General features: G+C 36.1%; 1 protein-coding gene across 4 annotated transcripts in view; it reads right to left on the reverse strand.

The window, feature by feature from the left end:
- Positions 1-13,717, reverse strand: part of ZRANB1 (zinc finger RANBP2-type containing 1) — a 61,363-nt gene that overhangs the window by 25,692 nt on the left and 21,954 nt on the right. For 2 of the 4 annotated variants that reach the window (XM_076009722.1, XM_076009723.1), the window contains exon 2: positions 10,781-11,631. In XM_076009722.1, the coding sequence (XP_075865837.1) occupies positions 10,781-11,594 (814 nt within the window). In that variant the 5' untranslated portion in view covers positions 11,595-11,631. Of the gene's footprint in view, positions 1-10,780; positions 11,632-13,210; positions 13,386-13,717 lie in introns of those variants that run through there. The other 2 variants (XM_076009721.1, XM_012781348.3) reach the window with 2 other exon arrangements.

A 13,717-nucleotide genomic window follows, 5' to 3' on the forward strand; every position in this document is an offset into this window, starting at 1 on the left:
GCTATGATAATACCACTGCTCTGTCTACCCAGGGCAACAGAGTGAGACTGTCTCAAATTAAATAAATAAGCTTAATTAAAAATTCATAATATACACTATAGCCTTAATTACATAAAAGTAAATAAATGCAAAAAAGTCTGAAATACACAAAAAATCTGACAGGTTTCCTCTATGCAGTGAAATTATAAACTATTTTTATTTTTTCATAGACTTTCTTAACTCTGAAATAGTCATAGTCTGCTTTTATTATTCAAAAATGAACTAAACTCTCATATACTATTATAGGAAGTCAGTACACAAATGTCTAAATTTGATGAAACAGAAAAAAACAGTACATCCATCGACTGATGAATGGATAAGCAAAATGTGATCTATTCATACAACAGAATATTAGTCTTAAAAAGAAAGAAAATCCTGGCATAGGCCACAACATGCATAACCTTGAAGACACTATGCTAAGTGAAATATGCTAATCACAAAACGACAAATACTGTATGATTCCATTTATATAAGGTACATAGAAAGTAGAACAGTGGTTGTCAGGAGCTGGAGGAGGGAGGAGGAAGGAGGAAGGAATAGGGAGTTATTGTTTAATGAGTACAGAGTTTCAGTTTTGCAAGATGAAAAATGTTCCAGAGACGGATGGTAGTAACAGTTGCACAACAATGTGAACGTGCTTAATGCCATTAATGGACACTTAAAAATGAGTAAAATGATAAAATCTTATATATATTTTACTTCAATTAAAATAAATTATAAAAAAAAAAAAACAAAGATACAAGGACATTATTCAGAAATATCAGAGGTGCAGCCTCTAATAATATCACCTATATAGTATTCCTCCATCCCCTAAAAAAGATAAATGTTTAAATTGAATCTAATCATAAGGAAACCTACAAAGCCAAATTGAAGATCATTCTACAAAAGTAGACTCTTTGAAAAAGTTGTCATGAAAAATAAAAAAACAAAAACCATTAATAGATCTGCACTGTTGTAGATTAGAGGAAACTAATGGGACAAAATGATTAAACAGGATGTATAATCCTTGACTGAACATGGCTGGGGCAACAGTAATTACTGAAATTACTGGTGAAACCAAATATGAGCTTTCAGTATTAAACTTCCTGGATAATTACACTGAGTGGCTATGTAGGAAAACTGTCTTTGTTCTTGGGAAAAATATACTGAGGTATTTACAGGCAAAGTGTCATGATGTCCATAACTCTCAAATGGTTCAGAAAAAGAACACAAGTGTGAGAGAGAGTGTCACCAAATGTGGCAAAGTAATAACACGAAAATCTAGGTCAAAGACATGTGTCGTTCAATGTGTTATTATACTTGCAACTTTATGAAAGTTCTCATTATAAAAGATTGATGGGGAAAAAGTCGTCGTCTCTGCACAGCAGGATTAGAGGTGTAGAGAAGAAACTACTGCATTTCTTTATAAGCTCTTCTATGCTGCTGGATTTTTTTTTAACCATGTGCATAGTTTAACAAAATTTTTTAAAATAAAGTTATCTTACAGTTTAAACTGCAACAATTCTCTAGAGTGGAAACATCCTGTTATTAATATATATTTGATATTTAAAAGATACATCTGGATATCATAATTCAATGTGTTCATTTAATATAGTACTTTTCTAAAAATGAAAGTCTTTAACTAAATCAATGATGCACATTCAAATGTCAGTGTCATACAATCAAGATTACCCGACATGTTCCCTTTCTCAGCTTTAAAAGGCACCTTACTACTTGGCAAGCTTGTGTAATCAATCATTTCTGAAAGCCAGGAATTATATCTCAGACATACTAAAGGCAACCAGAATAATACTGCTGGGCCTCTATTTCTGCCATCACCATCCATTTGCATTAACAGACACACTCATTCCTGGAAGCTTTCCTTTTTTACCCAGATGTCAGTAAGCACTTACAGATCACAAAGTAAAGCAACCAGCATCAGTTAATAGTGGAAAGGAAAGGGGTGAAAAAGAGTGTGAGAGTGTGTGTGTGTGTGTGTATGTCTGTGTCTTTCCTACAGATTAGAATCTTTTATAGTCCCGAAAATTCCCACAATTCATGACTTAAAAATCATGACATGTTATTTTATATCCAGTGTCCCAAAATCACAAGAGGAAACCCTTAAAAACTTGAAAAACAAGACAAAAACTACCTGAAGATAATACTCCTTTCATGGTGCTAAAATTAACTCTATTATCTTTAATATGAACTACCTTTGGTAAGAAGTGTAGAGCCACAATCAAGAATGTGTATGGAATGAAAAGATACTGCAGTTTTTATAGCTACACACACATCCCACGTAAGAGCAGCACAAAGTTAACCAAGGACATACAAGGCATTGCAAGCATTCTAGCAGCTTACTTTCCTTTTATGGATGCAGTGCCAAAGATCTGCTACAAGGGGTCTGTATATATTTTGGATTCTATTAAAAGCTTTTAATAGAACATTTTAAGTCAAACCATTTTTGTTGGCTTTTTTTTTTAAAGGCAGTGGATAATTTTAAATGTTGAAGACTTTATGTAAGACTCAAGACTTTTTTTCTAGCTCAGCCTTCATTCATATGCAAAGAAGCAGTGTATTAAGAAAAAAATAAAACTAAATCAGAAGAGTATCTTTCAATAGAATGCTCGGTCTGGCATCAATATAATATCAAAGTTCATAATTTGGTTCATAATATGGTTATTTTAAAAATAACCATAACTTAAATCAGAACAGTAAACAATTTCATTAGCTTACTCTCTAAACTCCCAGAAGATGATCTCTAAAAAGGACATATTTGAACATACGTCTGCAACTGAGCTACCAACACGGAAGTAATGATAACTGCAAAGCAAGTCCATAGGGCAGGAAAGACTCTAAAGATAGAAAATAGATTGTCCAAGCAGCTATAGTATATCAAACTGAAAATAGACCAACATGAGCAACAGAAACAGAAGAAATACTACAGAAAAGCCACACAAAAAATCAAGTTCAAATTTATTTATCATGGAATGCTGTAAAATATTAACAAGTTGACAGATTAACCCTGGGACACAACAATCAGCTTCATACAGACATATTTATTTTGCTGACTTCAAAAAAAGCAGGACTGAAAATATAACTATTCACAGCATCAAACATGATTCAAAAGCTCCAGTAACAGTATTCCTTTCAACCATATCTAGCAGAAACAAACATCTTTACCATCTTTGTCTAGAAAAAGAAAACAACATGGCTACTTGACATGCAGTAAGTCTGCTTCTCCCAACCTCAACTGCTTTCATGTTTAACAATGGCTCTTAACCCCTCTAGGAACTGGTGATGGTTAAGTTTCTGAAATTATCAAATTAAGATACTTGTTTAAAAAAAAACTATTTGTATTAATTTCCTATTGCCACTCTAATAAATTACTACAAACTTTTGTCTTAAAACTCAGGAGGTCAGAAGTTTTGCATGGGCCTTACTGAGCCAAAATCAAGGTCAGGGAGCGGGCCGCATGCAGTTCACCAAGGACATTTATCCAGGCGGCTGGGTGTTTCTGCCACCATTGCCTGTCCTGCTTAGCAGCCCACTCATCCTGGGCCCACAGCCCACAAGTGTGGAATGTGCGCCGCACTCTCCAATGGCCCTCCAACGGTCTGAGGAACAGTGAACTGGCCCTGTGTTTAAAAAGTTTGAGGATCCCTGATCAAGGTGTTGGCAGGGCTGTGCTCCGTGTCACAAGGCCTGGGGGAGTCTTGACTTTTCTCTGAGAGGCTGCCCGAATTCCTTAGCTCAGGACCTTGCATCTCTCAGCTCTCTGCTTCTCCATCTTCACATCTCCTCCTGTGACCCTCACTCTCGTCTCCCTCATCCACTCTTGTGATTACACCACTGACCTGGATAATCCCTCCATCTCAGGATCCTTAAATCAATCATGTCTGCAAAATCCCTTTTGCCATGTAAAGTGACATGTTCATAGATTCTGGGGATTTAGGACACAGACATAGGGGGGGTGTCCCACAGTATATTTAAAGCAGTCATGTAAATCATAAAAAGCTGGAAGAAGAAGAAGAAAGAAGGAGGGAAAGAAAGGAGAGAGGGACGGAGAGAAGGAGAGGGGAAGAGGAAGGGAGAGGGGAAGGGGAGAGGGGGAGGGGGAGAGGAGAGGGAGATGGGGAGGAGGAGAGGGAGATCAAACTGTAAGGAAGTACTGGACAAGTAAAAATGCACATTTAGGCACTGTAACTTACCTCACTAATAGTGTGCTTTTCAAAATACCTAACGTTTTATTCCTTCAGGTAAGTCATTGATAAAATATCTCTGTGTGAAGCACATCAATAATTGTTAAAGCTAAGGAGTACTGAACTAGAGAATAGAAGCCTCTTATTTTTTTCATCACAATCATTTGTATGCCCCAAGTGTTCTCTAAAGTAAAAAAGTTAGCCATATATGTCTTAAATGGGTAAAATCACTACTGTGTCCATTGTAGGGATTTCCTTTTTTGTTTTGACATGGTAATTTCCTTGGTATAAATTATCTTCTAATCATTCCAGTTCAAAATAATCTCTCAAAACTAATCTAAATGACTTTTTCTTCAAAGTTAATGTAATTTTATTTATATTACTGTACAACACCCCTTTCATTTGACCAGACATGTATTTCAAAACTAGGAATAACAAAAAACAAAATAAAAGTACATTTATCAATAGTTTTGTTTTCCCATAGAAAAATAAAAATAACACTAACGTAACCTGAATGGTTTACTTCCCTGAAGAAAACTTTAGATTGTCAAATTGCAAATGTCCATACATACACAAAATTCTTAATACCAACACCAGAATACACTGAAAAGAATACTTTTAAATGTACTAGACCTACAGATTGCTAATTTGTGTTAAAATGAACAAAGAGCATTAGTGAAACCAAATGGACATGTTTAATACCATCCAGGTTTCAGATATTTCTATAGTTATGCCTGGCACTCTAGTGTGGACAGATATCTTATGATACAGTATACAGGTTTCTAGCAAGAGAGGCAAATACAATTTGCATCAATATGGCAAATGCCTTAAAATATTGATTTTCAACACAATTAAATTATAGGAAAAAGGAATATATTAGATCAACACTTTTGCAGACAACTTGACAGAAAAGTTAATGCCAATATATTTTCTATGGTTTTAAAATCATCACAATTTTCAAACATGTCAAAATTCTGACAGTGTGGCAAATTTTGCTCAGGGAATACCAAGATTACAATCCTCATGATCCCATTTCAGCCTGCTACCTGATAAATGTCCACCATAAACACATTCTTGATACCAATACCTATATTGGTGATTCTCGACAGGGACACCAGTACACACTGCCACCCCAAAGCTTTGGAGCACCAGAAGAGTTTACTGATTTACACATTCTCTACAGTGAAAGTTGCTCACACTACTACTACTGGGCAACTGAACATTTCAGCATAAAAATTCCAGTTTCAACATGTACTTAATAAGTTTGATCCTTTTTCTCCTGAAACTTCAACACCCCCATCAAATCTCAATTCCTTCCCATCTTCATTAGCAGGAGTACTGGACAAGCTAAACATAAGAAAGATGCAGCTAGTGTTTAAGCAAGACAAAATGTCAATTAGGAAGCAATAGGTCTAATGACAAATGAATAAAACATTTTCAAGTAAAAATTATATTTGATAGAACTCTAGGTATAGTAAACAGAAAGAATTATTTTTTTAAAATCAAATGTAAAAGGAGAAAGATGAAGAAATTAAAGGTAAAGAAACTTGACTCCAGACTTTTCACAGCCTTGGACTGCCTCTCAACCCTCTCCAATAGGACCCTATCATATCTACTACCCTCTGTCTGCCCCTCACAACCAGGGAGAAGTAGAGTTGGCTCCACTGGATCAAGCCCCAAATAGTCTGTAAGGTAAAGAAAACAGAAACCTAAGAAGACAGCAAAGAATCTAGAAATTCAGGATAGGAGCAGAATAAAGGTCTGTCTGCCCAGACCCCAGTTTCCAAAAATATATTCATTTATTCATTGATTTAAAAATATATGACTGTGTAGGTAGCAGGTGCTGTCCTAGGTACTGAGATGCAGTTGTGAACAAAACAGATAAAATTCCTGGCCCTCAAGAAGCTTAAATTCTAGGGGAGAGAGAGAGACAAGTAATAAAGAAGATGACTAAGTATATTAGAAGGTGATACAGTTGTGAAGAAAATTAAAGCTGGAGACAGGGTAAGGGACAGGGATAAAACTTTATATACAGCAGTCATGGAGGGACTCACTGAAAAGGCAACATTTGAGAAACAAACTGAAGGAGATAATTTAGCAAATTCTGCAACCAGAAGAAAGCAACCCAGTCAGAAGAAAGACCAAGTACAAAGGCCTGAGGCTTGTTTATAGAAAAGTGGCTGGGGTGAAATGGAGAACCTAGAGAGCAGATGATGAGTTCAGAGGTAAAAAATAGTTCACCCTTGAAAACACTGAGGAAATCTGCATTTAACTTTTAACTCTCCCAAAAACTTAACTACTGGTAGCCTACCACTAACCAGAAGCCTTACCAACAACATAAGCAACAAACCTTTTGTACATTATATGTACTACACGCTGTATTCTTACAATAAACTAGAGAAAAGAAAATGTTACTAAAAAAATCGTGAGGAAAAGAAAATATATTTACTATACATTAAGCGGAAGTGGATTATCATAGCAGTCTTCATCCTCATCTTTATGCTGAGGAGGAAGAGAAGGGGTTGGTCTTCCTGTCTCAGAGGTGGCAGAAAATCAGCATGTAAGTGGACCCACATGGTTCAAACCTGTGTTCTTAAAGTGTGAACTATATATGGGCGAGGGGAGAGTGTAAGACACAAAGCATATAAAGGCATTTTTGAGGGACTGGCTTTTATTCCAAGTGACACAGGCAATCACTAGAAGGTTCTGAGCTGAGTTATTTAAAAAAAAAAAAAAAAAACAGTAGCTCCTATGTTGGAAGCAGATTATAAGGGAGGGCTAGGGGAAGGAGAGGATCAGGTTTGGATCAGAGTGCTGAGACTCGATCAGATTCTAGATATATTTTGAAGGTGGAGCCAATAGGAGCTGCTGACAAACAGGAGAATCAAGGATAACCAAGGCTTTTAGCACAAGTAACAGAAAAATGAATTTGCCATCAACCAAGATGGGAGACTATAAGAAAACATTTATGAGGGAGAGATCAGTTCAGTTTCAGTCTGAGTTTGAAACAAATTTGAGATATTAGACACTCAAGGGGAAATGCTGAATAGGCAGTTGGATATATGAATCTAGAATTCAGGAATACAAGTTATAGCACAGATTTAATGTTTGATGTTCTTATCTGGCCCTGTGTCTTCTGAAGAGATCAGAGTCACAAATTGAAATGCAATTTCACAGGACAACTGATTCAATACAAAAGCAGGTAGTGCTGCCGTTCTCTAGGTACCATTTTGTCTATCCAGTGGAAAAGACATAGTGAGTGCTGATTCAACATCCCTGAAAACATCGGGCACCAACTGCAGACATTCCAGAGACAACTGCATATTTAAATTCATACCCTTGCCTTTATTACCCTGATTCCCACCCCTCGGTTCCACTTTTACTGATGTCAACTTTTGGCACTGCCAGCCCCAATGTCTTCTTACCACATAAAATAATCTGACTTATGTGAAACTTCCACCCAATAGTCATGTAAAGATGTTTACTCAATACTAGTGATGCTTCAGTTTACTTTTCATTCTGAACCAATGAATCTTCCTCGTTTCTACTTTATCAGCTACAAAGTTGACCTAAGGTTGAAAAATTTATTCCAATTTTAAATGGGAAAGGCTCACATTTTATACTCAGTATACATATTATCTTTAGTGTACATACTTTGAAGATGATTTTTAAAAACACTTAGCATCAATATACCATATCATCTGGCGAACATAAGGCAGGCAGAAAAGGAGAAATAAAGATTAATTTTCAGGGTGTACATGCTTCTGTTAGTGTTACTGCTTAAATTTTTTTCATTTTTTAACCAAACACAACGTAAAAAAGTTCTTAAGATATTTCAGTGCTGTTTACAAATCACAATATGGCTGCCCAAGAGACAAGTCTGTATGTAGCCTTTTGTGTAACAGATCAGAATATTATGCAGTGAACATTCAAAAATCTTTGCTAATAGGAAAGACATACTCCACTTTACCAAGAACCAAATACAATCAACCCTTGGCCCTAAAAATCTAGAAACTTTGGGGTGGGAATAGTAATGAAGCCAAGACCAAATCTGACATTGGCCCTGCTTTTAGAAGTTTTTGTTTCATCTTTAAAATGAACTCACAAGCCGGGCGCGGTGGCTCACGCCTGTAATCCTAGCTCTCTGGGAGGCTGAGGTGGGCGGATCGTTTGAGCTCAGGAGTTCGAAACCAACCTGAGCAATGAGCGAGACCCCGTCTCTACTATAAATAGAAAGAAATTAATTGGTCAACTAATATATATAGAAAAAATTAGCTGGGCATGGTGGCGCATGCCTGTAGTCCCAGCTACTCGGGAGGCTGAGGCAGAAGGATTGCTTGAGCCCAGGAGTTTGAGGTTGCTGTGAACTAGGCTGACGCCACGGCACTCACTCTAGCCTGGGCAACAAAGTGAGACTCTGTCTCAAAAAAAAAAAAAAAAAAAAAAATGAACTCACAGCTACTAAAATGCAAAGAGGTACAAGGATGGTTAAGGATATGTAGAAAGAAGGCAGGACCAAGAAGAAATAATAGCCATAAAGACAAACATGTTGACTCATCTACCTGTGTGTTTCAAGGAGAGAAAATATTTCAAAGCAGGAGTTCTTGTCCTAGGATCCAGTGACTTGAAGAAACAATGACCGCGAATTCCTAAAAGATTTTATGACCTCAAAAGAAGTTAAGAACAGATGCAATGAAGTTTAGTTTAGTTCATTTCCATCTGTAAAACTGTATGTACCATAACACCACCTTGTAGTAAAGAACATGACAGGTACTAGTACACTATTACCTGCAAAAAATAATTTTAAGAGCGCTCCAAAGCCATACAAGTAATTAAAAGACAATCATGCCTAACACAAAAGGTCATATGATGTAAGATTCCATTTATATGAATGAAATATCCAGAATCGGTGGGTACCAGGGGTTGAGGAGGGTGGTAACTGCTTAAGGGTTATAAGGTTTCCTCTTGGGGTGATGAAAATGTTTTAGAACTAGACACAGGTGGTAGTTGCACAACACTGTGAATGCCCTAAATGCCAATGAGTTGTTCACTTTCAAAATGGTGAATCTGATGTTATATGAATTTAATCTCAATTAAAAAACTAATAATAAATAAAGCCATTTTGTATGTCCTGTTTAATTGTTTAAAAAAATATATTTTGTCCCCCAGTCTGTGGGGGAAAAAAAATCAGTGGGATAAAATGGAACAACACAGACACAGACAGAATATGGCTCAGTATGTTTTCATTCCTAGTCCTTAGGACAGGAGAAAACTGGAACTAACAGTTGCTAAGTGCCTACTATGTCTGGAGTTCAGAGGGTTCATCTCCTGGGATATTCTTTTTTGCCAGGAAAAAATTAAAATAAAAACTCAGATTTCTTGAAATTTCTTCTTAGGACGTGCAGATTCCTATATCTATGTCTTACATATTCTTGGGACTACATCCAGAGTGATAAATAAAAAATTAATACTGGGGGTAAAATACAGCTAAGCCATGCTTAAGGCTTAGCTATTGTCTAATAATACATTAACAATAGTTTAACCTTAACAATCAAAATTTCCTTTACAAAACTGAATGTCAAAGTAAACACCCCGTACAACTAATTTAAATAATAAAATTCAAACATCTAATCTACTCAGATTTCAAAAGTACTAAAGACTCAAGCCACTACTTTTGTGAATTATATCACAATTAACTCATAAGATCAATAATTGCAGAAAAATCTTGCTCTCACATGTCTCTGCCTGAGCTAGGACCAATATTCAAAATTTCCTTAGGAAAGCACTAAAAACACAATACATACAAATCATAATTTGAAATATGGAATCAGCTGGCTACATGTAATCAGTTCCATAAAGTTTGCAAATATTTACTACATGACATTCATGTTAAATTAACATCAGTATTTTCAAGGTCAACATTATGTCTGTTCAACTTCTTGGAGTCACACATTTTTGTGATATTTTTAACATCTGACTAAAGCTTCTATCATCACAAGATGCTCATACTGTTTACAAACACTCAGAAACTGCAGCTGGTGTTCCTCAGTCACATCTTGTCACAATAAATAGAGTAGCAGTTTTAAACTCCAGGTATGTATTTACTACTGATATGTAAGAACTTTGCTTTAACTTAAAAGTTTTTTCCCCTTAATGATGAAGAGACATATACACAATTAAATATAGTCAATTTAGTACAAATTTATGACAAGATCACAAACACAGAGGTTCTTAAACACACATACTTGAGAGTATAGCTATCATGCTAAATGAACTAAATGTTAAAATAATATTGATTCTGTTTATATCTCTTTCTTTTTTTGTTTTTTCCCTTAAGATGGAGTGTCCCTATGTCCCCCAAGCTGGAATGCAGTGCCTAACCCCAGGCAAAATCATCCTGCAGTGCAGCCTTGAACTGGCCTCAATAGATCCTTCTGCCTTAGCCTTCCCCAAGTAGCTGGAACTACAGGGGCAACACATTGTCAAGCCCAGTTCTTTTCATGTCATTTTTAATACCTTTTCCCTTTCCATTCAAAAAATGCAGAAAACCAGAAACTTACCCACACAAGCATTGAGGAATAGCCAATCAGTCTTTTTCATCCTGTTTTTAATTTGCTTTAGTTTTTTGAAGTCCACTTCAAGTTCCTCTTTGCTGCCAACAGCACCAGCCAATTCAATCCTCTGAAAATCCATTTTCACTTCAGAGTCCCGTTTTGTAGTAGGAGGCGATCTCCTTTGGCTATTACCACTACTGCAACTTCCCCTCCATCGAGCTCTGTCTTGCTCATTTATTATTGAAGAAGCCTCTTCGGTCTCTGCCAACTCTATTGCTTCAATATTATTAGGTCTGGGATGATCACAAACAACACATTTTTTAGCCTTGGCCCAGTTTTCATATGTGCAAATAGAACAAGTCCAGTGCTGGGTCCTTGTATTCAGTTTATTTCTATCATTGTATTCCTCACAAGGATCAACGGAAAAAGCAACTGGTCTTGAGCCAGATCCTGAGGATTGAGGAGATTCTGTGGGACTCCTGGTCCTACGCTGGGATAAGCACTGGGTACATCTGATTGCTCTTGGCCAGTTCAAATATGTACACATATGGCATGACCATTTATTTGCATTTTCCACGCTATATGAAGATTTAACCCGTGGTCTTGCACTAGAGTCTGGACATATCAAGGGACTACTTCCTCCTTCGGTGCTGGAAGGATCCCAATCTCTACCAACATCACTTGAACCACTTTTAAATGGATCTTCTGTAATAATTGTTCCACTAGGTCTTTGGGCACGACACATAGTACACTTGATTGCAGATGGCCAGTTTTCATACGTACAATATTCACAAGCCCACTTAATTCCACGTTCTGACATTGTGCACTTCTTGAAGTGAGTTTTGTCAAGCAGGAAGCTATAAATAATTAGGACATGGTTATTAAAATAAGAACTACATAATTCCACCTCCAAAAATATATATACCCCCCCAAAAAACATAACCTTCAACTTATAAAATATAAATTCTCAAAAGATGCATGTTAAGATTTCATATTGAATTATCCCAATTTTCTTTTTTGATTTCCACAGTGACATTGGGGATAAATTCCACCAAAAAAAAAACCTTAGACCTCAGGATTTAATAAAATTGTACTCTGGAATGCAAAAAGATAGGCAGAAGATAAAAGGAGGTTTGCTATGAGAGAGAAGGAGATTAAAACAGGGAAACCACTAATAGAAATGTTTAATTTCAGCCATCATCATCAATTTAGAAAAACAAATAGTTAAAAGACCCAAAGGGAGGAAAACAACACAAACCAAATAATACCTTAAACATATAACCCTTCTCAAATTATGAACAACATAGAGTATGATTCATGAATTCAGAAGATCAAAGTCAATTCTATAATATTTGCTAAGGGATAAAAGCAGCTTAAAAGTGCAATTATCCACTGCTATTAATTAGCACAGGTATAAAAGAAAGATGTTCTGAAGTAATGGTTACAATTAACAAAGCAATGCTGTAAAACAGAGATAGTTCCTTGATATTCAGTAACCTCAAAATCTAATTCTATCTGGAGCACAAAAGGAAAACTACATATTACCTATACTTGGGCAAATCAAATTGAGGGAACATCTCTAAGATAACTACTAGCATAATCATTCCAATATAATTTTTTTTTGGAGACAGGGTCTCGCTATGTTACCCAGGCTAGAGTACAGTAGCATCATAACTCACTACAACCTCCAACTCCTGGGCTCAGGCAATCTGCCTGCCTCAGCCTCCCAAGTAGCTGGGACTACAGGTGTGCACCACCATATCTGGCTAATTTTTCTGGTTTTTGTAGAGACAGGGTCTCACTACGTTGCCCAGACTGGTCTCCAACTCCTGGCCTCAAGCAATCCTCCCACCCAGGCCTCCCAAAGTGCTGGAATTACAGGTGCGAGCCACCAGGCCCAGCTCATCCAATATAATTTTGAATGTTCATATTCAAATTATTTAAAATTTTGAATATTTAAAATATACTCAAAATTCAATTCATATTAAAAATATATTCTCTATTTAAAAGGTCCTAGAATTTGGGGGGGGGGCTTACTAACACCACCACTATAATAAAAACCTTATTATTTAATGAAAAATTCATAAAGGAAGCAATACATAGCAAATTTAATAATGATTTTTTTAATGCCTTCAATTTAGACACTGGCCACTAAAGCCAACCTCTCTCCATTTCTCAAGTCAAATAATATCATCCCATCATTTATATTTAGCCAGGAAAGAAAAAGAAATCCTAGATAGAGTACAGAAGCTTTTCCCTCTCTTTCTTAGAGACTTTCCCTGAACCTGAAAGCTAAATTTTTCACTTTGGAAGTGAACTGTATTTTGTTCCTGCCTGCTAAGTCCACACCCCATTTATAGTGTGAACTCTGCTAAGACGACAAATTTACTATAAGAAAGGCTACTATTTAATAGCTAAAATAAAATTCACACTTACTAAGATTTTAGTTTCCATGCTATAACCTCCACTTTGCACATGGTTAGAATAAAAGTACGATTTATAAATCAGACCAAAGACAAGATTCAGTCTTCATGCTGGCTCAGATTCTGACTTCCTCAGGAGATACTGCAAAAGGTGATAAGTGGTTCTGTCTGACTGTGAATAGCTATTCCTGTAAAGGAAACCAAAACTGGATTTCACTTGAGGCCTGCTACTTTATTCAAAATTATTTTTTAAAAAACGCTTTAATCAATTCTCTATTTTAATTCTACTCATTTATTTAAATAATAGACTAATATGTTTAGAATTTTAAGTTAACACAGCAATAAAATTAACTAATTTGGTCAGCCAAATTAAACATGGGAAAGACATTTTTTTTATATAACCTTAAACATGTACATGTGTGCAAGCATGCTAATATTATCATTAATATTAACTTGGCAGTGCTCAGTCAACTCCTACTTGTATTACTGAAAGGGGGAGAGGTGGTGTAACCCATATAAG

Source organism: Microcebus murinus, chromosome 14, assembly GCF_040939455.1.
Source record: "Microcebus murinus isolate Inina chromosome 14, M.murinus_Inina_mat1.0, whole genome shotgun sequence".
In the NCBI taxonomy this organism is placed as follows: Eukaryota; Metazoa; Chordata; class Mammalia; order Primates; family Cheirogaleidae; genus Microcebus; species Microcebus murinus.